This window comes from Tigriopus californicus, chromosome 4 (genome assembly GCF_007210705.1).
Source record: "Tigriopus californicus strain San Diego chromosome 4, Tcal_SD_v2.1, whole genome shotgun sequence".
Lineage (NCBI taxonomy): Eukaryota > Metazoa > Arthropoda > Copepoda > Harpacticoida > Harpacticidae > Tigriopus > Tigriopus californicus.
Window position 1 is genome coordinate 11,888,127 of NC_081443.1, and position 20,913 is coordinate 11,909,039.

At 43.3% G+C, this 20,913-nt stretch overlaps 5 protein-coding genes across 8 annotated transcripts; 4 read left to right on the plus strand and 1 right to left on the minus strand.

Moving 5' to 3' along the window:
* The first annotated feature begins 2,990 nt into the window (after positions 1-2,990).
* Positions 2,991-6,450, plus strand: LOC131879826 (pre-mRNA-splicing factor ATP-dependent RNA helicase DHX16-like). The gene has a single exon (XM_059226270.1). It carries the CDS (start codon positions 3,323-3,325, stop codon positions 6,383-6,385), a length of 3,063 nt encoding a protein of 1,020 aa, XP_059082253.1. The 5' UTR covers positions 2,991-3,322; the 3' UTR covers positions 6,386-6,450.
* On the minus strand, positions 6,410-7,615 carry LOC131879834 (CDK-activating kinase assembly factor MAT1-like). Its single transcript, XM_059226286.1, has 2 exons — positions 7,351-7,615; positions 6,410-7,266 (listed from the first exon to the last, which is right to left on the minus strand). Exons 1-2 carry the CDS (start codon positions 7,472-7,474, stop codon positions 6,467-6,469), a joined length of 924 nt encoding a protein of 307 aa, XP_059082269.1. The 5' UTR covers positions 7,475-7,615; the 3' UTR covers positions 6,410-6,466.
* Positions 7,616-9,671: 2,056 nt separating this feature from the next.
* Positions 9,672-11,882, plus strand: LOC131879832 (acetylcholine receptor subunit alpha-type acr-16-like). 2 transcript variants are annotated; one of them, XM_059226282.1, is made up of 7 exons: positions 9,672-9,857; positions 9,912-10,341; positions 10,460-10,676; positions 10,769-10,946; positions 11,010-11,162; positions 11,229-11,398; positions 11,475-11,882. In XM_059226282.1, exons 1-7 carry the CDS (start codon positions 9,803-9,805, stop codon positions 11,709-11,711), a joined length of 1,440 nt encoding a protein of 479 aa, XP_059082265.1. In that variant the 5' UTR covers positions 9,672-9,802; the 3' UTR covers positions 11,712-11,882. The 2 variants fall into 2 exon arrangements, with proteins under 2 accessions (XP_059082265.1, XP_059082266.1); XM_059226283.1 differs by having other exon boundaries at positions 9,918-10,341.
* A 90-nt stretch (positions 11,883-11,972) lies between these two features.
* LOC131879831 (facilitated trehalose transporter Tret1-like) lies at positions 11,973-13,866 on the plus strand. The gene is made up of 4 exons (XM_059226281.1): positions 11,973-12,062; positions 12,126-12,264; positions 12,323-12,568; positions 12,625-13,866. The coding sequence occupies exons 1-4, from the start codon at positions 12,030-12,032 to the stop codon at positions 13,764-13,766; spliced, it is 1,560 nt and encodes a 519-aa protein (XP_059082264.1). The 5' UTR covers positions 11,973-12,029; the 3' UTR covers positions 13,767-13,866.
* Positions 13,867-13,981: 115 nt separating this feature from the next.
* LOC131879828 (threonine--tRNA ligase 1, cytoplasmic-like) lies at positions 13,982-18,386 on the plus strand. 3 transcript variants are annotated; one of them, XM_059226275.1, is made up of 8 exons: positions 13,982-14,164; positions 15,673-16,155; positions 16,239-16,417; positions 16,483-16,708; positions 16,781-17,080; positions 17,223-17,707; positions 17,795-18,045; positions 18,117-18,386. In XM_059226275.1, the coding sequence occupies exons 1-8, from the start codon at positions 14,102-14,104 to the stop codon at positions 18,272-18,274; spliced, it is 2,145 nt and encodes a 714-aa protein (XP_059082258.1). In that variant the 5' UTR covers positions 13,982-14,101; the 3' UTR covers positions 18,275-18,386. The 3 variants fall into 3 exon arrangements, with proteins under 3 accessions (XP_059082258.1, XP_059082257.1, XP_059082256.1); XM_059226274.1 differs by having other exon boundaries at positions 14,024-14,352; XM_059226273.1 differs by lacking the exon at positions 13,982-14,164 and adding an exon at positions 15,029-15,332.
* Positions 18,387-20,913: the final 2,527 nt, after the last annotated feature.

Genomic DNA, 20,913 nt, shown 5'->3' on the forward strand with positions numbered 1-20,913 from the left:
TATTACATTTTGTGACCGGCAAAAAGTCTCAATATATCTTTTTTATTGTTTTTGGCTTAGAGAAATTGGGGGTGCACAAGGCCTGAATTTTCCTTGTTTCATGCTCAATGTGTCTAGCTTAGCTGAGTGTACAGGTCGTACCTTGGTGCAAAGTGGTAAGGCCATTTGACATGTTCCACCTCATTTTTTTAGCACTACAATGCAGTTTCCGAAGAGCACCAAACTAATATCAACTGACAACTTTATTTTGAGTTTGGCAAATGCCTAGATTGACATCTGATATTGTCAACAAATGCATCCAGTGCATCCACCTCAATATGTCTTCCTTGTTGTGCCAAAACATCTTGCGTCGGATCGCTCACAGGGGTGTTGAATAATGCGTCCAATATTGAGTGATCTTTGCCTTTCTTCCACACTATTTGAGACTTACATTGGGTTAGCTTTGCCTTCAATCCCAAAAATAGCTTGTCTAATGCTTCCACTGACTACTTGTCTATCATTGTTACCAACAGTTGATGATCCACAACCAGCGTGAATTCATTGAGGCCCAACAAGTTTCATGGCCCATGTCACCCCATTAACTCCAACTCTCCCATGACATATTTTGAATTTTGTCTCGGTAGTGAAATGCCTGTTGTATTCAATGAGACCTTAATGGCCATTTTGTTGTTTTGCAACAGAACCCAAGTCATTCCTTCTTGATGAGTTGAAGGTGGCCAATGTTGGTGCCAAGATCTCAGATGAGCGCATTGTAAATCCGCCTAGATACTCCTTCATTCCAAAGAACGACCAAAGGTCCATGGTATTTTGAGAGTTGACTCCTCTAAGTCTCTCAGGATCTGGGATTACTTCCTTTCTTCCTATCACATACCTATCTGTTTCTTGGGCAAATGACGTTTTTTGATTGTTCAAGGTGATTCAATGGGCTCTGGACTACTCTGCACCAATCAAGAAAGCCTTTAATGTGTTGGTTATCTTCTTTCTGAGTGTTAGAGAATATTATGCAATTGTCCACGACCTCAACAAGGTTACTCAGTCTCTGCATGAAAGATCACATTTCTGTTTACAAACATCTTCAGCACAGCTAAGCCCCATGGTTGCCCTGAAATGCTTGCATGTTGCCCAGGGAGTGTTAATGTGGTTAATGTTTGGCATTCCTTTGCTAGTGGTATTTGGAAATAGCCCATAGAGGCGTACAAGAAATAATGGGAGTCTGGTGGAACATTTGCCTCAGAACTTTTGGGGAATTGCATTGGGAGGTTTACACGCTGGAAATATTTGATCTGTTGTCTTAGGTCAATGTGCAATCAGATGTCTTCTGCTTTTGTTGACACCAAGTATGCAAGGGAAAAATTTTGGCCCAAAACCCTGCTGCCCAACTACCATAATGCGTTCAAAATAATGTCTCAAGTGGCTTGGTTGAAGTGACATTTCTCTCCCTAGAACTCTAGTTTATACTTTAAAAATGTTGTAATTTTACCCATTAACGTACTTGAACATTTTTTGAGCCTATAGAAATCCATGTTTTAGGTTGTTGCTTGAGGCTTTATATGGGAAAGCATTCTTTTGAAATCATACAAGGCATCTAGAGATGTGTTACGTTTTGTCAAACCTTTTTACTTATAATGTAGCTGTGACCTCTCTGATTCCTTAAGAGCTATAATGATTGTTTGACCAACTAATTACCAACATGGGAAACAAGGAACCCTGCAAGAAAATGCAAATGAGCCGCATTTTTTGTAACCACTAGATTACTTACTTTAAACTGCGCGCTTGAGGAGATCTGCCAAAACGAATGTTTACCGTTCTCAAGGTAACTTTTATATGCTAGATACACCCACAGACGGAGAAACAAAACTGATACCGGACTTAAAATTGCCTGTCGGAATTCGGACATAGATAATGTGATGGCTGGCTTTGCTGGCAGGGCGAGGTGCCCTCTTCAACTGTGGCCCCCTCAACCCCCAAAAATGGCCAATGCAACAGTGCATTGCCTTGATGAGCTCATACGTGGAGCAAATCTCAACAATTTTCGAACTATAGCACTCTTGTGGGCAGGCAAGAAAACAAGAATGTCCAAGATAGGATAGTAAGATTTTGTTTGCACAAATCGTTTTGTGATTTCTTTTATTTTTCATTTGGCTGAATTTTCAAAACTAAGGTTGCCATAAATTTGGTTACGACCCAGAAACTGAAAGAATTACTTGTTCCTTTTTAAGCTTCCAGAATGGCCTTTAAATTTTAGTTAATCTCGTGACTGCTGAGGAACCTTAAGGCTCAACAGAAATTGCCATTTGAGTATCATCTGAAGATTTTGTTTCAACATTTTTTTTATTAACAAACCTTGGCATTTAATCTTGGCATAATTATTCAAAACGTATTGCAGTATAATACTCTGAGAAGTCAAGACCGGATGGGTTAATGTTTGTTGGAGGTTTGAAACAATGTCGCAAAAGTCATGATGGAAAACCAGTATTACACATTGCAAAGTCGGTAAAGGTTCCCTATAAGAAGTCAATGCCTTAAGTCATGGAAATGAGGAGGATGCTTTAGAAATTTGATGCTCATCCTTTCTTGACAATTGCAATGAATCAGCTCTTCAGTCCAACGGGTTTTGATTGAGAAGATGTGAAGTACAGTATCAGATTAAAAAACCAAGGACACCCTCAGAGTAGTTAAGAGCAAGCACGATTTTCAACCCTGACTTTCTTTGATCATAATATACTAGATGGAATTAGCAATATTAGGACTCCTTGAGACAAAAGCAAATTTTCTTTAGAGAATAATGGTCTTGATGGGACAAAACCCATAAAACATTGGTTATCAAAAATTCGAGTAGTAGCTATTGTAACAAGTAACGCCATTACATTTTTTTTCGAGTAACGGTTGTGTAACGAATTACTTTTTTTGACCAAAGTAACTGTAACTGTTGTGGCGAGCATATGCTCGCTCACATTGGGCCATCTGTGATATGTATATATAGCTAGGAACTCTTGGTAATAAACCAGTCAACTACCATCTCCAGACTCATTCACATGGCGGACCTTGCGTCCGCCATACTGTATTTCGTTCCTTATATTGAGGAACGGCTAATGCCCTGGCTATTTTCAAGCTAACCAGTAACGCCGTTATTCAAGCAAAGCCCTGCACATTGCTGCTTACTGGGCCAACAAACCAAAAAGTGTGATCTCGCGCAACCTCCTATAAAATGTATGCTAAACTCTATGTACAATCAACGTTGAGCTACAAACAAACACAGCCCATCATCCTCGCATCCAATCGATGAACCCTCCCTTTCATTTCTGAATTTCTAAGACCCACCATGTCGTTACTGACGTGGGTGAGCGATGAATTGCATTCTGTCACCGGGATGTCCGACAAGACAATAGCCGCATTCTTCCTGGAACTAGCCGCTACCGCCCAAACCAGTCAAGAGCTCCTCCAAAAGATCCGTGACACCCAAACCATCGATGTGGATCCCAAGGTCGAAGTATTTGCTGCCAACTTGTTCCAACGAGTGCCTCGCCAAGCAACCGGGAAATCCGCCGCTCAAGACCGTTTAAGAGCCAATCGAGAAAAAGAGGAAGAAGCGCGCGAAATGGCCCAGAAAAAGTATCAAATGGTGTCTTCTGAGGAGGAAACTGATGAGGGTCTACAAGTCAAGATTAGGAAAGTGAAGAAGGCCAAGAAGGCCAAGAAGAAGCGGGAAAAGGCTGACCGACCTGAAAGTGAGGATGAATTCGATCACATGGAACGGGAACGACGGCAAGACTTGAAGGAGCGGGATGAGCTCAATCAGCGATTGATTCAAAAGGACAAGGACAAACGAAGGAATGTGGCCGAGAGGTCCGATCAAAGAGCCTTGGAGGAGGCCAAGAAGCGACTGCAACAAGAGGCGCAAAATCGGCAAGAAATCATCCCCAATCTGAGGGTGGAGTCACGTCGAAAGTACCTGGCCAAGCGCAAGGAAGACAAGCTCCTGGAATTGCAAGATGATATCCAGGATGATCAGTTCCTCTTTGAAGAGTCCCAACTCACGGCTCGCGAGAAGAAAGAGCGGGACTACAAGCGAACCGTCCTGGATCTGGCCCACAAACACTCCAAGGCCGGCGAGATTGAAAAGGTCCAACGCTACCACATGCCGCAAGATCGCTCCAACCAAGATCTGGAAGCCTATGTCGAGGTGGATGAGGGCGAGAAGCTGCCCAACTATGAGCAGAAGAAGTGGGAAGAGACCCATCTCCATTCGGCCCAATATCGATTCGGGGCCAAGGACGCCAAAGCGCGACATGCCAAACAAGAGAAGCAATATGATATCCTCCTGGACGATGAGATCGAGTTCATTCAGGCCCTCAAGATCCCGGGCACCAAGGCGGACGAGGCCAAGGAGGAGGTCAGCGAGTATCAGCAGAAACGCATGACCATCGAAGAGACCAAGAAGAGCTTGCCCGTGTTTCCCTTCCGAGAGAGTCTACTCGAGGCCATCGCCGCCCATCAAGTCCTGATCATTGAAGGTGAAACGGGCTCCGGCAAGACCACGCAGATCCCCCAATACCTCTATGAGGCTGGTTTCACCAAAGAAGGCCAGAAAATCGGGTGCACTCAACCCCGGCGAGTGGCCGCCATGAGCGTGAGTGCACGCGTGGCCGAGGAAATGGGCGTCAAATTGGGCAACGAGGTCGGCTACAGTATCCGATTCGAAGACTGCACGTCGGAGCGGACCATTCTCAAGTACATGACGGACGGCATGCTGTTGCGCGAGTTTCTCTCCGAGCCCGATTTGGGCAGCTACAGCGTCATGATCATCGACGAGGCCCACGAGCGCACGCTCCACACGGACATCTTGTTCGGCCTCATCAAGGACATTGCCCGATTCCGTAGCGACTTGAAGCTCCTCATCTCGAGTGCCACGCTCGACGCGGAAAAGTTTTCGGAATTCTTCGACGACGCACCCATCTTCCGGATCCCCGGTCGGCGGTTTCCCGTGGACATTTACTACACCAAAGCCCCGGAGGCCGATTACATCGATGCGTGTGTCGTGACCGTGCTCCAAATCCATGTGACCCAACCCTTGGGTGATGTGCTGGTGTTTCTCACGGGTCAAGAAGAGATCGAAACCTGTCAGGAGTTGCTCACCGAGCGAACCCGCAAACTAGGCACCAAGATCAAGGAGCTCCTCATCGTGCCCATCTACGCCAATCTCCCATCAGATATGCAATCCAAAGTGTTCGAGAAGACCCCGCCGGGGGCACGGAAAGTGGTTCTGGCCACTAATATCGCCGAGACCTCACTCACGATCGACAACATCATTTATGTGATCGACCCGGGATTCAACAAGCAGAACTCCTACAACGCCAGAACGGGTATGGAGTCGCTCATTGTGGTTCCCGTATCCAAGGCCTCGGCTAATCAGCGCGCTGGTCGGGCTGGCCGAGTGGCCGCAGGCAAATGTTTCCGTCTCTACACGGCATGGGCCTATCAGCACGAGCTCGAAGAGAACTCCGTGCCCGAGATTCAGCGGGTGAATCTGGGTAACGTGGTGATACTGCTCAAATCCCTGGGGATCAATGATCTGATCCACTTTGATTTCCTGGATCCACCTCCTCACGAGACCTTGGTATTAGCTCTCGAGCAGTTGTACGCTCTGGGAGCACTGAACCACATGGGCGAGCTCACCAAGCTAGGTCGACGCATGGCAGAGTTCCCGGTTGATCCCATGATGTCCAAGATGATCTTGGCCTCCGAGAAGTACAAGTGCTCGAACGAGATCCTCACCATAGCGGCCATGTTGTCCAACAATAGCTCGATCTTCTATCGTCCCAAGGACAAGATCATCCACGCAGACACGGCCCGTAAGAACTTCTTCGTGCCCGGGGGTGATCATCTGACCTTGATGAATATTTACAAACAGTGGGCGGATACGGACTTTTCGTCCCAGTGGTGCTATGAGAACTACATCCAATATCGGTCCATGAAACGTGCGCGCGACATTCGGGATCAATTGGAAGGATTGTTGGAGAAGGTCGAGATCGAAGTGGTGAGTAATCCTGGCGACACGGAGAACATTCGCAAGACCGTGACGGCGGGCTATTTCTACCACACGGCTCGCCTCTCCAAAGGCGGCAATTACAAGACGGTCAAGCACAACCAGACCGTGATGATTCACCCGAATAGCTCAATGTTCGAAGATCTCCCTCGTTGGGTCATCTACTTCGAGCTGGTCTTCACCACCAAAGAGTTCATGCGCAACGTGATCGAGATCAAGAACGATTGGCTGTTGGAGGTGGCTCCTCATTACTACAAATCCAAGGAACTCGAGGACTCGACCAACAAGAAGATGCCCAAGGGAAAGGGCAAGGCCTTAACCGAACTCGTCCGCAGCTGATCATAAATCTGATTAAAACCGTGATAGCATCTATATATGAACTATTAAATAATATTATAGTTTGAGTTTGTTTTGAAATCATCACAAGGCTGATTGAGTGGGCGCGTAGAACAATCCGGAAAAGGCCTCCTGCAAGGCCCGAGCACACGCGATTCGCTCATGGTATCCGCCGGGTCTTTCATTTGATCCGGCGGCTCGGACAAATTTATAATACTTCCGCTCCATGATTTCACTCATGGTGGGAGGTTTGGGTCCTCGGGTTTCCAGATCCACGTGGTTGTACACAAATGGTTTGGCCTCGGCTACAGGAATGAATGGACCCACGTTGGTGGCGTGAACGTCGATTCCAGTGGAGAATTTCGTTCGTTTGGGCAACACGACTTCCTCTTCTGTTTGGGCGGCATGTTGGTTCACAATGGCTTTGGCATCGGTATCCAGGAACATCAGGTCATCGATGAGTTTCTCTTTGTCCTCGACCTTTTTGGCCTTGAGAGCGCGCTCTTCGGATTGCAAATCTCTTTGGCGTAAAAGGGCGGATCGAGCCTCTTCGGACATCATGTCCAAGAGCTCCAAGGACTCTTGACTTTGTCGATGTCGGTTCTTGGTGATGAAGTCTTTATTCTTCTCCTTGTATTCGGCAATGCGTTTGTTGGTTTCCAAGATGTCGATGTTGTTGCATAGATTGAAGATGAGATCCTCCACCATTTCCAAGTAGTCGTTATAGGCCTGCAAGTCATCAAAATCCTCGCGTTTCATGTTGTAATCCCGGAGGATCCGTTTCCGAATATCGACCTCTTTGTCGATGGATGCGTCTTCGAACAATTGGTGGCGAAAGTTAGCCCGTCGGAGAGCAATCCCACACTCTGGACAAGCTCCAGAACCTAACAATCCAAATTCAAGCACTCATCATTCACATCTTTGGACTAAATTCGTGGGTCTTTGCTATGGATCCTCGATCAACCTACCCTTGGCGAAGAGGAGCTCCACGCAACTGTCACACAAGTTGTGGCCGCATACATTGACCATGAGCTTCATGTTTGGATTACGGTAGAGCGTGGTCTTGCATTTCGGACAGGCTTGTTCCTCCATGATGATGGATTGCCAAGAGACGATGGGATGGTCTGGAATCTTTTCTGTCCAAGTCGCCGATGAGTAGCAAAGAAAAGAAGAGTTGATTGTGGTGGATTGTTGTTCTTCTACTTGGAGGGATTTGGGCGATGTTAATGTTATGCGTCTAAGCTAGGGTTAGGTCGACATGCGATCGGAGTCGCACTTCTGTGTAAAGTTGCAACCTTATTGACACATTGAAGTAGCAGCTGCACGATGAAAAGCAGCACAAATTTTGGGAGGTCAATGGGGCACTTTTCAAGACAGTAGAGGTACTAAAAATCCAAGATATAAATGATATCAATCTCAATATTGGACAATAACAGTTTCTAAGGTTTCAAAAAGTTTATTGCAAAAATAAGAAATTCTAAAATACAAAAAAAATCAGTCGCAAAACGGCTTTTTTCTTCTAAAATTAGTTTTTATGCATGTTAATGAGTGAAACTTAGACAGTTTATAAAAATACCTACCTGCATGAACCATTCTTTTAATGGATAAAAGAACTGAACCTTCAATTTCATCCCTCAGCAAAGAGATATGAAGCCTCAAAAGTAGGAGTGATCTCTCGAAATTTGACGATGACGTCATTTTCCTTTCCCGCTTCAATGAGTCAAATTGACTCTTTTTTTTTTCAAATTGAGTGCTGATTTACCTATGCCACTTTATATGTTCGAAGCGTTGGAGGAGTTAATTATTATTCATAATTTGCTTTTTTGTTCATTTGTATTTTACCCATCCCCTATTCTCTTTATGGCGACGATGCCTGTATTATGTTGCATTGCATCCATTTGGGGATTTGCCGAATTGGCTAAATTTTGGTAGCTTCAAAGTTTTTTGATATCGTTCCTTTCTTCCTGGCCTTCGATAGTTTTTACGTTGTGCATTACTTTGAAAGTGATTCCCGAAAATGAATTCATGTTTGCCAACAACTAAAGAGCCTGAAAAAAACAACCTATTGAACAAGGAACATAATTGTTAAGAAAAAAACCTTTACTCAGCCATAAAAAATCCATTTTTATGAAGTTCTACATGAGTGTGAGTCATATTAATGATATTTCTTTTACTCATTTTTACACATTTCCTTTGCTCTGCACTTGCTGTGCTGAGTAATAAGAAAAAATAAAGTGAAGTTCTCTTCAGCAAGTATTGAGCCATCTTTAGAAAATAACTGCCATGGATGTCGTAGCTTTAAAAAATAAGATTTAAGTCCCAGGGCAGCAGCAACGAAATTACAAGTAACGGAATAACAATAAATCATTCCCTTTTATTCAAAACGAAAAAAAATCCCATATCACCTTGAATTGCAAAAATGTCAGGGCGGAAAATTGAGCTTGCTTTTAACAACAATAAATGTGTTTGTGGTCTCAAATCTTGTTATATTTGCATTCCTTTATTGTTTATATCTTCTCATTCAAATTCCGTTGAACTAATAGTATGCAGGGCGACATCTTCTTTTGGCTTGAGTATGCTCCCTCAGATTTCTTAACTCTCCCCATTTAGGCACAGGGTTCTAACAGGGAAGTTTTAAAAGCTGGGTAATCATTAAGACTGCTTTTCTAACGAACGTGATACGAACATGACCACAAATTTGAGCAATGCAGTGCTAAGCAAATAAACAATATCACTGCTCATGTTGGAGGGAAAACGTCAAATCTGGGGACTGTTTGAAACAAAAATATAACCATTGATTTAGCAATGTATGGTCCTGCTGTGGCAAAAAAACTTGATATGTTGGTCATCTAAATGTTAGTAAAAGTAATTGTAACGAGTAACGTCATTAAATTTTTTGTGAGTAACAGATGGCGAACAAACTACCCTTTTTGGCCAAAGCAATTGTAACTAATCGGTTCCTTTCATTGAGGAACAACTAATACCCTGTCCGTTATGCTGAATATTGCAGAAAGTATTTGACCATGTTAGGGAACAAGGATGTGAATACATTGGAAACTTCACCCGGGCGTGCTTAGACAGTTGAATCTCACAGGTAGTTCGTTGTAGAAGCACATGAGGAGACATCTTCAACATCGGCCTAGGGTGTGCTAGTTGAGAGTTCGTGAGATACAACCAAGGGCTCCATGAACAATCCCTTGCCTGCAATGTTGGGAGGGAGGGGTCGGCCCGCATCATAGATCAGCCTGAAACAGGGGAAACCAACTCCTTTTGAATTCACACGGTAGGTCTCTCCTCACACCAAGTTCTCTGGGTCGCACATGAAGCAACCATCTCGGTTGTGGTTTGTGTAAACATTCAAAAGGATTTGGTTGTTTTTTCGTCAATTAACTTATTGCAACCAAGTGGTGTGCAACAACCATGTGGGCATTACTGAAGGTCTTCTCAACAAGCCTTATTTTTATCACTGTACAAGGTAACCACTTATAACATGGTATAGAAACGTTACTAATGGGGTTACTTTTTGTAGTAACAGGTCAGAATGAATCTACAACGCTACCCCCAGATTCCATTGCTACATTGTTACCTCCTGCGGGATCCGTTAAGGCAGATGTCAAGACAGAAACTTCCATCAACACTCCGATCTCTACAGAAGAAGTAACTGCCTGCGACAAAGGTCGTTCCTCTCGTCAGAAATTAAGATGTCATCTGCTGGAACATTATGACATCCATGTCCATCCGGTCAAGGATTCCTCCAAGGCAGTGACTGTGGCCATTGGAATGGCCATCATCCATTTGGATGTTAATGAGATGAAATCGGTCATGGGAGTGGATGCTTGGATGAGATTCGACTGGAAGGACGAATTCCTCACTTGGGATCCCATGGATTATGACAATCTCACCCAAATCCACTTGGCTGTGGGAGAAATTTGGAAACCGGACATTTTTGTCTATAATAGGTAAGATGCTCATAAACCTCCACAATTATCTTCTTTAAACATTTTTATTGAATAACGGTGAATTTCAATGTGCTTTGGCTCATCTCCTAATCAAGGTCATTTCTTTGTTCCATTACAGTGCTGAAAGTACAAAATTTGACCCATATGGACAAACACACTTTTTAGTGAGCCACACCGGAAATGTGCTTTGGGTGCCCCCTGCTCATATTAAAGCTTTTTGCAAGCTTGACCTTCGCTACTGGCCTTTGGACACTCAAGAATGTAAACTTAAATTTGGCTCGTGGACCTCCCATGGACATCAAATCGATTTGGCTCTCTACCGTAACATGACCCAAGTAAGTCACCCTGAGTCAAAATTTGAGAAATGGCTAATGAATATAGGCGGTAAATTTGAAATCAACATGTTCTTTTTTTTTTTTTGCTTCAGGTCGAGCTCTTGGATTTCTACACAAACAATAGGGAGTGGGTATCTCTAGCCACAGTTGCTCAGAGGAATCGTATCGTCTATGATTGCTGTCCAGAGACCTATCCAGATGTAACCTTTGAGTTTATATTGCAAAGAAACTCCCCGGCCTACAAAGCTGTGTTTGTATTGCCTTGCTTGGGTAAAGCAATTTCAATGCAAAACTTGGTGGGAAGAAATTAATGGCGTTTATTGATCATTACAGTGATTATGTTGATGACAATCTGCTGCTTTCTGTTGCCTCCAACGGCGGGAGAGAAGATAACCATTAATGGATTCGCATTCTTAACTTGTTGCATATTCTTGCTATACTTTGCCAGTTCGTTGCCTTTTCATAACAACGCGATTCCATTATTGGGTAAGTTATGAGTAATTCCTGCCCGAAAATAGGATGCAGAAGATCATGGATTTTTTTCCCGTATAGTGACATTTTATAGCAATACGGCAGCTATGGTTGGAATTGCATTGCTTCTGAATGTGACCTGTTTTTCGTTTGCGAGAGACAGAAAATATAGTGGTCCACCAAAGTTTCTTAAAAACGCTTTTAGTGGCTCTTTGGGAAAGTGCTTGTGCCTTGGCAACTATTATCACCAGGTAACCAATTCTCATCAGATGTGAGACTAAATCTTTCCTCTTGAAAATCCTCTTTCCTCTTCAATTCTATGTCCAGGTATCTTCCACTCATGAGCGGTTGGTTTTGGAGCTGACAGATATGGCTGAGAGCGAACAAGCTGGTGACCGTGATCAAGAGACTGGCCACCATGGAGGAGAAGAACGCCCCATTTTGTCGAATGATTCTCAAAATAGTGTGATGAGGGATTGGGTCTTGGTGGCTGCAGGATTGGAGCGGTTCTTCTTTGTTTTTTATACCATAATTTTTGCCATCACCACAAGTGTGTATGCCTAGATAGAGGCTGCTATCATCTTGAACCGTTTTGTCTTTGTGTCCTTTGGCCTATGTTCTATATCTCTGACTCATTGCTTGTAAAATTCAAAATAGGAAACAATTCTTTTAAGAGACTTATTCCCTATTCTGTGATAAGAAATATAATTCAATGATCCCATTCAACTGAAATCATCCTGCTCGAGTTGATTTTTTTCTTTATATGTTGCAAAGATGTCAAAATGGCCATAGCTAACATGATTAATTCCCAGACATGTCTTGAGATGAAGTTGATCCTGGTCAAATATCAGAGAACTTGTATTCGTCAGTCAATGCAACGACATGGTTAACCAAAAATTTGATCTGAAGCCTCAGGTTTGCTTGTTCCTTCGTAAACAACAAATTACTCTTCCCAATCAGTAACCGAAAGTTTTGCAGCTTTTTGTGGGCGTTGTCACAATGACTTGTCGAATATCCATTGGCGGATTGCTAAGCTTAAGTGGAATCCTCATTCCAGCTCTGCAAGCTGAGGAGGACCCAAACTTGAAGATCAGCCTGAAGGACGGCTCATGGATGGGTAAGTCTTGCCATTGGACTTACATCAATTGAGCAATGACAGTATCTCCAAATTTCAGTGACTGTTTGGCCGGCAATGGCAATATTTGGATCCATGCTTGGTGGATGGATAGCTGACACATTTGGCAGGCGATCATTATTGTTAATGTGTCAACTGCCAATTTCGTCGGCTTGGGGTCTCATTGCCTCGGCACCAAGTTACTGGGTTATTTTAATCGCAATGGGGATGTCCGGATTTGGAAATGGAGCTTTGAACTCGGCGGCCTCGGTGTATTTATGTGAGATAAGCCATCCCAAAGTCAGAGGTATGCACACGTTTAATTAAATTCTGGGAACTCTCTGTATTGTTGGTTGATCATAGGAATGATGGCAAACCTTCTAAATATCGCTCAAAGCATTGGAATGCTACTAAGCTACGTTCTCGGAGCTTATCTTCCATGGAGATTCCTTTGTTGGACACTTTTTGGATTTAGTCTGGTCTCGGCCGTGTTGATCACCATTTTCACGCTAGAGACACCGTACTATCTTTTGACCAAGTTAAGGGTTAACGAGGCCCGAAACAATCTTCAAAAGCTTCGAGGACCAACTACCAACATTGATGAAGAATTCAACGAAATCCTTGAGCGAAAGTTGAGACTAGAGGCCAATAAGTTGGCCAACCAAATCTCGACCAAGTCCATCTTCACGTCATCCAGGTTCTTACGTCCATTTTTTGGGGCTGGAGTGACCTTTATATTGGCATGTTTCAGCGGCATAATGGTCATTTCCTTGTATACTGTCAACGTGTTCCAAGAATCCGGATCAAGTCTGGACCCTTACCTGGGGTCCATCTTGGTGATGTCATTTCGAACCTTCACATCTCTCGTGGGGTCCATTGTGCTAACCGTGTTCAAACGCAGGCACCTTCTTCTTTGTTCGTCTCTAATAATTAGCTCCTCATTATTTCTTATGGGAGGATCAAATTACATCAGACGTCATTTCTTCCACATCCCAATCGAAGACAAAACACTTAATGGAACATGGTTGGAAAGCAACAGTACCCACGATCTATCGGAAGGTTTTAAACCTGCCCTTTGGGTCAGTACAATCAATAACTGGATACCATTATTGGCCATGATGACAATGTATGCGGCTCATAGTATGGGATTTGGAGCCCTGCTAAAATTGAGTTGTGCCGAGGCGTTCCCGACTGAAATCCGGTCTAAAGCTAGTGCCATTGTCTTTGTCTTTGTGGACATTGCTTTGGCCGGGGTTGGCAAAGCTTTTCCATATATGCTGGAAGCCTTTGAATTTTATGGTACGTTCTGGATATTTGCTTTGACAACCGCTTTGACGGGCATTTACGGGTTTGTAACCATGGTAGAGTCTAAAGGGAAAACTTTGGTGATGATAGAAGAACAATTTGAAGAAAAGCGGATGAAAAGGAAAAACCTCGTCCTTCAGAATTCCATGGAAAACAACAGGGCGCAACCGGAAACTACTCAAGTTAACAGAGTAGGGTGACCAGATTTGGAATCCCCTAATTAGCACCCTAAAATACATACGCAAACATATTAAGCAATGTAATTCATGCAACTTATTTCCCTAACAATTTTCTAATTTAAAACAAGAGTATTGTCATTTGATTCCATCTCCCAAGCGAGGTTGAGTGACCTCCTCTGCTTCTCAATCCTCTCTGCCTTATTTCGTCAGCCAGGGTTTGAGCCTGCATGAATGCACTCACCTCTCCTCGCCCTCGTTGGCCAGAGCAGTCTCTTCAATCTTTTCAACGTGGCCATCCAAGTTTGTCGGAGCCTTTGGATGTTCTATCGTGATCCGTGTTAGTGAGTGTTTCTAGCATGTCCACTGAGGCCACCCGTGAATCTTTGTCGAAGATGTCCGTTGCCGAGAAGGAGCCGCAAGTATGATGCTGCCGCCGCGGCACTCACTGATCTCCCATTGTCGTTTTGCAGTCAGGATGGGGCCGCTTACTGGCAGCGGCTTTCGTTTTTGGCCCGGCTGGTCTCTCACCGCCCCAATGACGAAATTGAGCTGTAGCACGGGGACCGCCCATGAGAACAATGTCAAAATCCAGCGGTTCCTAGAACGGGTTAGGATTGCACCGCCTTCCATCCACACATTTTGCCGACCTACAAATCTACCACCTAACCTTGATTCCTATTGAGAAAGGAAGTTATTAGACTATCTTTTGGAAAAGCGGACATGAAATTGATCGATCGTTTTGGGAACTGGAATAGCAGGAAGGGGAGGAATATCAATTCACGAAGCAATCAAGATTTCTCTAGCAATATTTCATCCCTTGGGAGGCCGATGGTGACTCAGCGATGTTAGGAAAAATGATTCATTACATTAGCAATTGGAGATTTATGGGGATGAAAACGCAGAAATGGTCTTTTATGTTAGCTTTTACATTACAAAAGCTAATTAGAATTAATACTTGAATTTTGTGGTATTTTAAATAACTAAAACATTCCTTGAGGTCTATGGTTGAAGTGGAAATTCTACCATATTATGCTTTAAGTCCTGTCACTGTTCCATTCACTCTTCTGTGATAAATACAGCACTTTGTTCAGTGCCCCATCTTTAACTGAGTGAGTGCGCTCAATTTGATGTCCGTTTAACTAAGAGATAACCGAAACTTAAGATGCCAAGCAGGGCAAGGTGGACCACAGTTCAATATCACGCCTGTTCCACGTCAGATTATGGAAAGATTGAAATAAAATGATTTAGTACCTAGGTTGCCAAATCTTAACGGATATTTGAAATACCTGGTTTCACAGTTTCAGCTTCGAGACCACTGAAATGGTTTTGAAAGTTCCTGACGTGAATTCGGAGGCTGGTCGAACTTTTTTGAACAGACATTTGGCCAGCCGTAGCTTTATCAGCGGGTATGAGGCCTCTCAAAACGATTCAGCCGTATTCAAAGCGCTAAAATCGGAGCCTCCGGCGAAACATTATGAGAACTTGTCCCGATGGTATAACCATGTCCGGGCCATAAAACGTCAAGATTTGCCTCACGCTCAAGAGGGATTACAGATGGACAATGATTCTAATGTGGCCAATGCCGAGGTACTTTGTACTTAGTTTGGCTTCACGCCCACCTTGCCCTGTATACGCCTACATTTTGGACAGAAGGCAACCCACCACCCAGCATGATTTTTTTTTCTACTTCTAACGTTTTACTATTTTGTAGTTTAACTTTTTGTGCCACCTACAGTTGCGTAAGCATTACTTTTTCATGACTAGAACCAAATAAGATGAAACCAAAACTGACTTGTTCTTATATGTTTTCTTGCGTTTTTATGCTCATGTTTGAGTAAGTTTGAGTGCGTTTTCGGTACGATCAATCTGGAACATTTACGTACAAATAATTTTATGGCTCTCACACAGTTTATCCTTTTCATTTTAGCAAAAAAAGAAGAAAGAGAAGAAGGCTGGAACGAATTCGAATGTTGGGGAAATGAACCCTCCGCCCGCTTTTATCGCGGCTCGTTTGGAGCTGTGGGACAAATTGAAGAAAGAGCGCGATGAATGGTTGGCCAGCCAGCCCAATGAGCCCATCAAGGTCACTTTGCCCGATGGCAAAGTCTTGGAGGGACTCTCTTGGAAGAGCACGCCCTACGACATAGCAGCCCTAATCAGTAAAGGCTTGGCTGACAGTTCCGTCATTTCCAAGGTCAATGGCGAGCTTTGGGACCTGGACCGTCCTTTGGAAGGTGACTGCCAGCTCCAATTGCTCAAGTTTGATGATGAGGAAGGCCAAGCCGTGTTCTGGCACTCCTCAGCCCATATTTTGGGTGAGGCCATGGAGCGGGTTTATGGCGGACATTTGTGCTACGGTCCTCCCATCGAATCCGGATTCTACTACGATATGCACTCGGAAGAGCACACGGTAGAGCCGTAGCCGTAGAAAAATTGATGATATTAGAAAATCAGTCTCTTCATTTGGCAGTGTTCATTTAATATCGGTTTCAGGTAACCGATTCGGACTTCAAAGTCATGGACGATCTGGTGAAGAAGATCGTGAAAGAGAAGCAACCTTTCGAGCGATTGGAGATGAAGAAAGAGGATCTGCTCAAGATGTTCGCCTACAACGAGTTCAAAGTTCGAATCTTAAACGAGAAGGTCAAAACCCCGACCACGACTGTCTACAGGTATTTCTCCCGGATCCTTTCCACCTCAAGAGGGTCAGCCTCCTATCATGATTCAATACCTTCAGATGTGGTCCCTTGATCGATTTGTGTCGCGGACCCCATGTTCGTCACACCGGAAAGATCAAATCCATGGCCGTGACCAAGAACTCCTCCGCCTATTGGGAAGGTAATGCTGAGGCAGAATCCCTTCAGAGAGTGTATGGCATCAGCTTTCCGGATCCCAAGCAAATGAAGGAATGGAAAGCCTTTCAAGAAGAGGCTGCCAAGCGGGACCATCGCAAACTCGGTCGGGTATGAGACCAATACACCTTTCAAACCAATACTTGAGTCGTGTTTCTCCAATCGCAACTTGACCGTTTTCAGGAACAAGATCTGTTCTTCTTCCACGAGTTGAGTCCCGGATCGTGTTTCTTCTTGCCCAATGGAGCTCATATCTACAATAAGCTTATGAAATTCATCCGCGAAGAGTATTGGAAACGCGGTTTCCAAGAGGTGATCTCGCCCAATATCTATAATTCCAAATTGTGGCAGACTTCCGGCCATTGGGAGCACTACGCGGATGACATGTTCCGCTTTGATGTGGAAAAGGAGAAGTTCGGGCTCAAACCCATGAACTGCCCGGGTCATTGCCTCATCTTTGACCACGGAATCCGCTCGTGGAAGGTAGATCCAATTTGGAAATGTAATATGATACTGAAAATTTAAACTTCAACCAACTTAAAATACAGGCATTCTTGACGTTAATTTTTTACGTTTCTCCCTAGAACAAAAATACAAGCCTAATAATTGTACTTTCTCTTTACAGGAGCTTCCCCTGCGCATGGCCGATTTCGGCGTGCTACATCGGAACGAACTAAGTGGTGCCCTAACCGGATTGACACGGGTGCGGCGCTTCCAACAAGACGACGCCCACATCTTTTGTCGTCCCGATCAGATCAAGGAGGAGATCCAAGGCGCCCTCAATTTCCTCAACCACGTGTACTCCACCTTTGGCTACACGTTCAATCTCCGTTTGTCTACTCGTCCCGAGAAATTCCTGGGAGAAGTGGCCGTTTGGGATGCGGCTGAAAAAGCCCTGTCCGAGTCTTTGGACGAGGCTGGAGTTGCATGGAAGCTAAATCCAGGGGATGGAGCCTTTTACGGACCCAAGATCGATATCACACTCACGGATGCGTTGAAGAGACAACACCAATGTGCGACCATTCAATTGGACTTCCAACTCCCGATCCGATTCAATTTGAGCTATATCGACGATAAGGGAGAGAAACAGAAGCCAGTCATTATTCATAGGTATGGTTACTGTTCCAGTGTTCCTTTCCTCTATTCTTGGATAGAAGAATGAAGAAAAAAAAACTTTTTTTGGTTATTTTTTTCCAGAGCCATCTTGGGTTCGGTGGAGCGACAAATGGCGGTTCTGACTGAGAACTTTGGTGGTAAATGGCCTTTTTGGTTGTCCCCTCGACAAGTGATGATTGTGCCCGTGGGACCGCCGTTCAATGAGTACGCCACGGAAGTCAAGGATCGATTGAGGGCGTCTGGATTTTGTGCCGACACGGATGTAGACGATAGTAATACCATGAACAAGAAGGTCCGGAATGCCCAGATCGCTCAATACAACTTTATCTTTGGTAAGGCGTAATGCTGATAGTGATCCTGGAGTGGAGCTGTTTTTGATATTGGAATTGGTTCTTTTCTTCAGTTTTGGGTGAGAAGGAAAGGTCGAATCAGACGGTGAATGTGAGGACCCGCGATAACAAAGTTCATGGCGAGTTCACTATTCTTGACGTGATCACCAAATTCCGAGAGCTGTCGGAATCCCGCGTTTTGAACTCTGAAGAATGGGGTGAATCCAAGTAGGAAAAGGGAACACATTGGGACGTGTGAGGCTTTAACAACCAACCACCAATTGGATCACAAATGCTGTCCAGACTTTCTTTTCTATATGGGTGAAATAAACAGTTTTAAGTGATTTGAGTTGGTTGATTATTCAATGTAGGCGCGTAGGCTCTTACTTCCTTTAAATACATCCAGCCCAAAATACTACCGATTTTCTCTTGAGGGCGAAGTTGTCAGCTACACCATAACATTTCAGTCGGCAAGGTACAGTTTCGAACTTTATGCTTTTTTGTCGGAGAAGGTAGAAATCGACCCATTAGATTTTTTAATTCAAAACTATGACATTTATGAAGGTAATGGTAGTGCTACAGAAGGTAAAGACACAAGTGACAGTCTCAGCCGCCTAAGACAGCCCAAACGGCCCATGACATTATTTGATTTCCCGTGGCAAGAAAAATTAGAATCACCTAACCTTTCAAGATCATGCCCTATTCTTGACAAAGGAAAAGTGAGCATCAGCTCATAAAACACGTTTGCCGAAAACCATATTAACCAAGGGAATGGTCATCCAAAATCATAATGATCCCCAAAAAGGTGTGAGTGATGAAGCTGTGGCGAAATGATCTGTGCTTTTGTCGTTCAAAATCATGGTACTAGAGACCCTCTAACCAGAGACCCGCGATGTTGAGTACACGTGATCGAATTTGACCGATCTGATTGGCTGTCAATTTTTGAAGAAAATCTCAAAGGTTCCATACAACGCCCAATAGAGAGTCAGTCATTTACAAAAGGAGCTCAAACATTTGCAGTGCGTAAGTGGATGAGGTGCTAGATGATTTATGACAGATATAATCTTACGCAGATTTACCCTAGTGATTCCACAGGGCTAGAGTGTTATATAGCATTAAATTACATTAGTATAGTTCATAGTAATCAAATGTAGCTGTCACACTGTTCTTTTGCCATCAGTCACTACCAAATTGGACTAAGGCACTTCAAAAGAGAGAGCATAGTTGTATTGAACAACTTATGCAGGCTAGCAAATAGTAACTTGTTGCCTGAGGGATTCAGGTAAGCTACATGTGTCACTGTAAATTTTGACTCTCTCACAATATATTTTAATGGTCTAATCCGCAAACCAATTTGATTCCAAAACAAATTAGAAGGGAACAAATATATCAGTTACAACGGAAGATGCCTCTCTCCATGAATCAAACATATTGCTTGTTTGTAATGAAAAATAGCAGTTTCCATGAAGTAAAGATTTAATGGTTTTATTCATAATTGAGCTCGAAAAAAATTGTTTTTGTGGGTCAAATAATCACTAAAAACAATTTGGGAAGGAACCAACTATAATTCATTTTCACAGGAAAAAAGTTCTCAAACGCAATGATATAAGCCTGTTTAAGAGCAAAAGAGGCCACATAAAAAAAGAAACAATGTAAAACTAATTTTGCAAAAGTTTGAAGCAATTACCAAATGTTTTAATACATGATTTCAAAAACTTTGAAATCAAAAGGCCTTGAAGTTGTCTCCCAACTTGGACCCCCAAATCAATGCCCTAAACCATGCAGGTTTCTAGTTCGAATTTGGTTCCTGTGAGTGCCTTATTTTAGCTATCTCTTAGGGTGAAGACACCAATGCTAAAATGCAAAAAAAATTATACTTGCGCTTTTGCGTGTAAAGCATTAAAGTGATATTCGCATATTTAGGAAAAGCTTGAGCTTTTGCCAATCAGGCAAGCAAGAATAATGTGAGAATTAAAGAACAACTACTATATTGCAACAAACCAAGAAGATTGGGATAATGCAGTATGCAGTGTTTATAGGAGGTGCAAAAGGTATCGCTATAAATACATTTTCCAAGTTCCATGAGCCTTTTCCTAAACCACAAATCAAAATCAATTGAAGTGAATTTCAAGGTTTACAAATAACAATAAGATAATGTTGAAGTTTTGGAAACTTAATATATTACGTTTTTAGGAAAAAGCACTATAAAACTTTCAATTACAATTGGAAATTAATGTATTACTTTATTACTTTTGAGCCCTCCAATTCATTTGCCCCTCCCTCTCCACACCCACACATGCATTTTTTCATCAAATTAGAGGTTCTGAGATAACACCTATTTATTTTTTTAAATTTAAGATCAATGTAGAATTTTCTCCGAGCCCTGTCATGGCAGTACTCTTTTCTATACAGTGCATGAATTAAGAATGTATGCCTTCGTGTCTCTGTATTGATTTTAAATCATTTTAACCATGGTATTGCTAATTTATTAACTCGTTTCGACCCAAACTTGTCCGAGCAGCCGCAACCCGGCCAAACGGCCCATTTCGCTTTTTTACTGCCGGCGGTAAGAAAATAATGGAAATCATTAAACTTACAAATTCATTCCTCATTGGAAGATGGAACTGAAACGTGGGATCCTCATTTGTGATGTTAGCGACCTCTTGGTGACTTTCGTTAGCATGGGGAAGGTAAAGCACTTAAGCCTAACCAAGACTCCAAGCACCGTCATGAAAGAGCAATGGGGGGTTAAAATGTCGAATCTCCTAGAAACCTATAATGCAAGACAAATTGGGACTTGCCCAATCGCAATCCCAAGAAAGCATTCGAGAACATTCTTATGGAGTTGACTGGTGCTAGAAATTTTGCATG

Excerpts from the sequence above, each read along its gene's own strand:
- LOC131879834 (XM_059226286.1), bottom strand. The coding sequence starts at position 7,474 with ATGGAGGAACAAGCCTGTCCGAAATGCAAGACCACGCTCTACCGTAAT. Across the intron at positions 7,267-7,350 it reads GGAGCTCCTCTTCGCCAAGG|GTTCTGGAGCTTGTCCAGAG; the intron begins GTAGGTTGATCG and ends TTGGATTGTTAG.
- LOC131879831 (XM_059226281.1), top strand. The coding sequence starts at position 12,030 with ATGGTTAACCAAAAATTTGATCTGAAGCCTCAG. Across the intron at positions 12,063-12,125 it reads AATTTGATCTGAAGCCTCAG|CTTTTTGTGGGCGTTGTCAC; the intron begins GTTTGCTTGTTC and ends AAAGTTTTGCAG. Across the intron at positions 12,569-12,624 it reads AAGCCATCCCAAAGTCAGAG|GAATGATGGCAAACCTTCTA; the intron begins GTATGCACACGT and ends GGTTGATCATAG.
- LOC131879826 (XM_059226270.1), top strand. The coding sequence starts at position 3,323 with ATGTCGTTACTGACGTGGGTGAGCGATGAATTGCATTCTGTCACCGGG.
- LOC131879832 (XM_059226282.1), top strand. The coding sequence starts at position 9,803 with ATGTGGGCATTACTGAAGGTCTTCTCAACAAGCCTTATTTTTATCACT. Across the intron at positions 10,342-10,459 it reads GACATTTTTGTCTATAATAG|TGCTGAAAGTACAAAATTTG; the intron begins GTAAGATGCTCA and ends GTTCCATTACAG. Across the intron at positions 10,677-10,768 it reads TCTACCGTAACATGACCCAA|GTCGAGCTCTTGGATTTCTA; the intron begins GTAAGTCACCCT and ends TTTTTGCTTCAG.
- LOC131879828 (XM_059226273.1), top strand. The coding sequence starts at position 15,066 with ATGGTTTTGAAAGTTCCTGACGTGAATTCGGAGGCTGGTCGAACTTTT. Across the intron at positions 16,418-16,482 it reads CCGACCACGACTGTCTACAG|ATGTGGTCCCTTGATCGATT; the intron begins GTATTTCTCCCG and ends CAATACCTTCAG. Across the intron at positions 17,081-17,222 it reads ACGGAATCCGCTCGTGGAAG|GAGCTTCCCCTGCGCATGGC; the intron begins GTAGATCCAATT and ends TTCTCTTTACAG.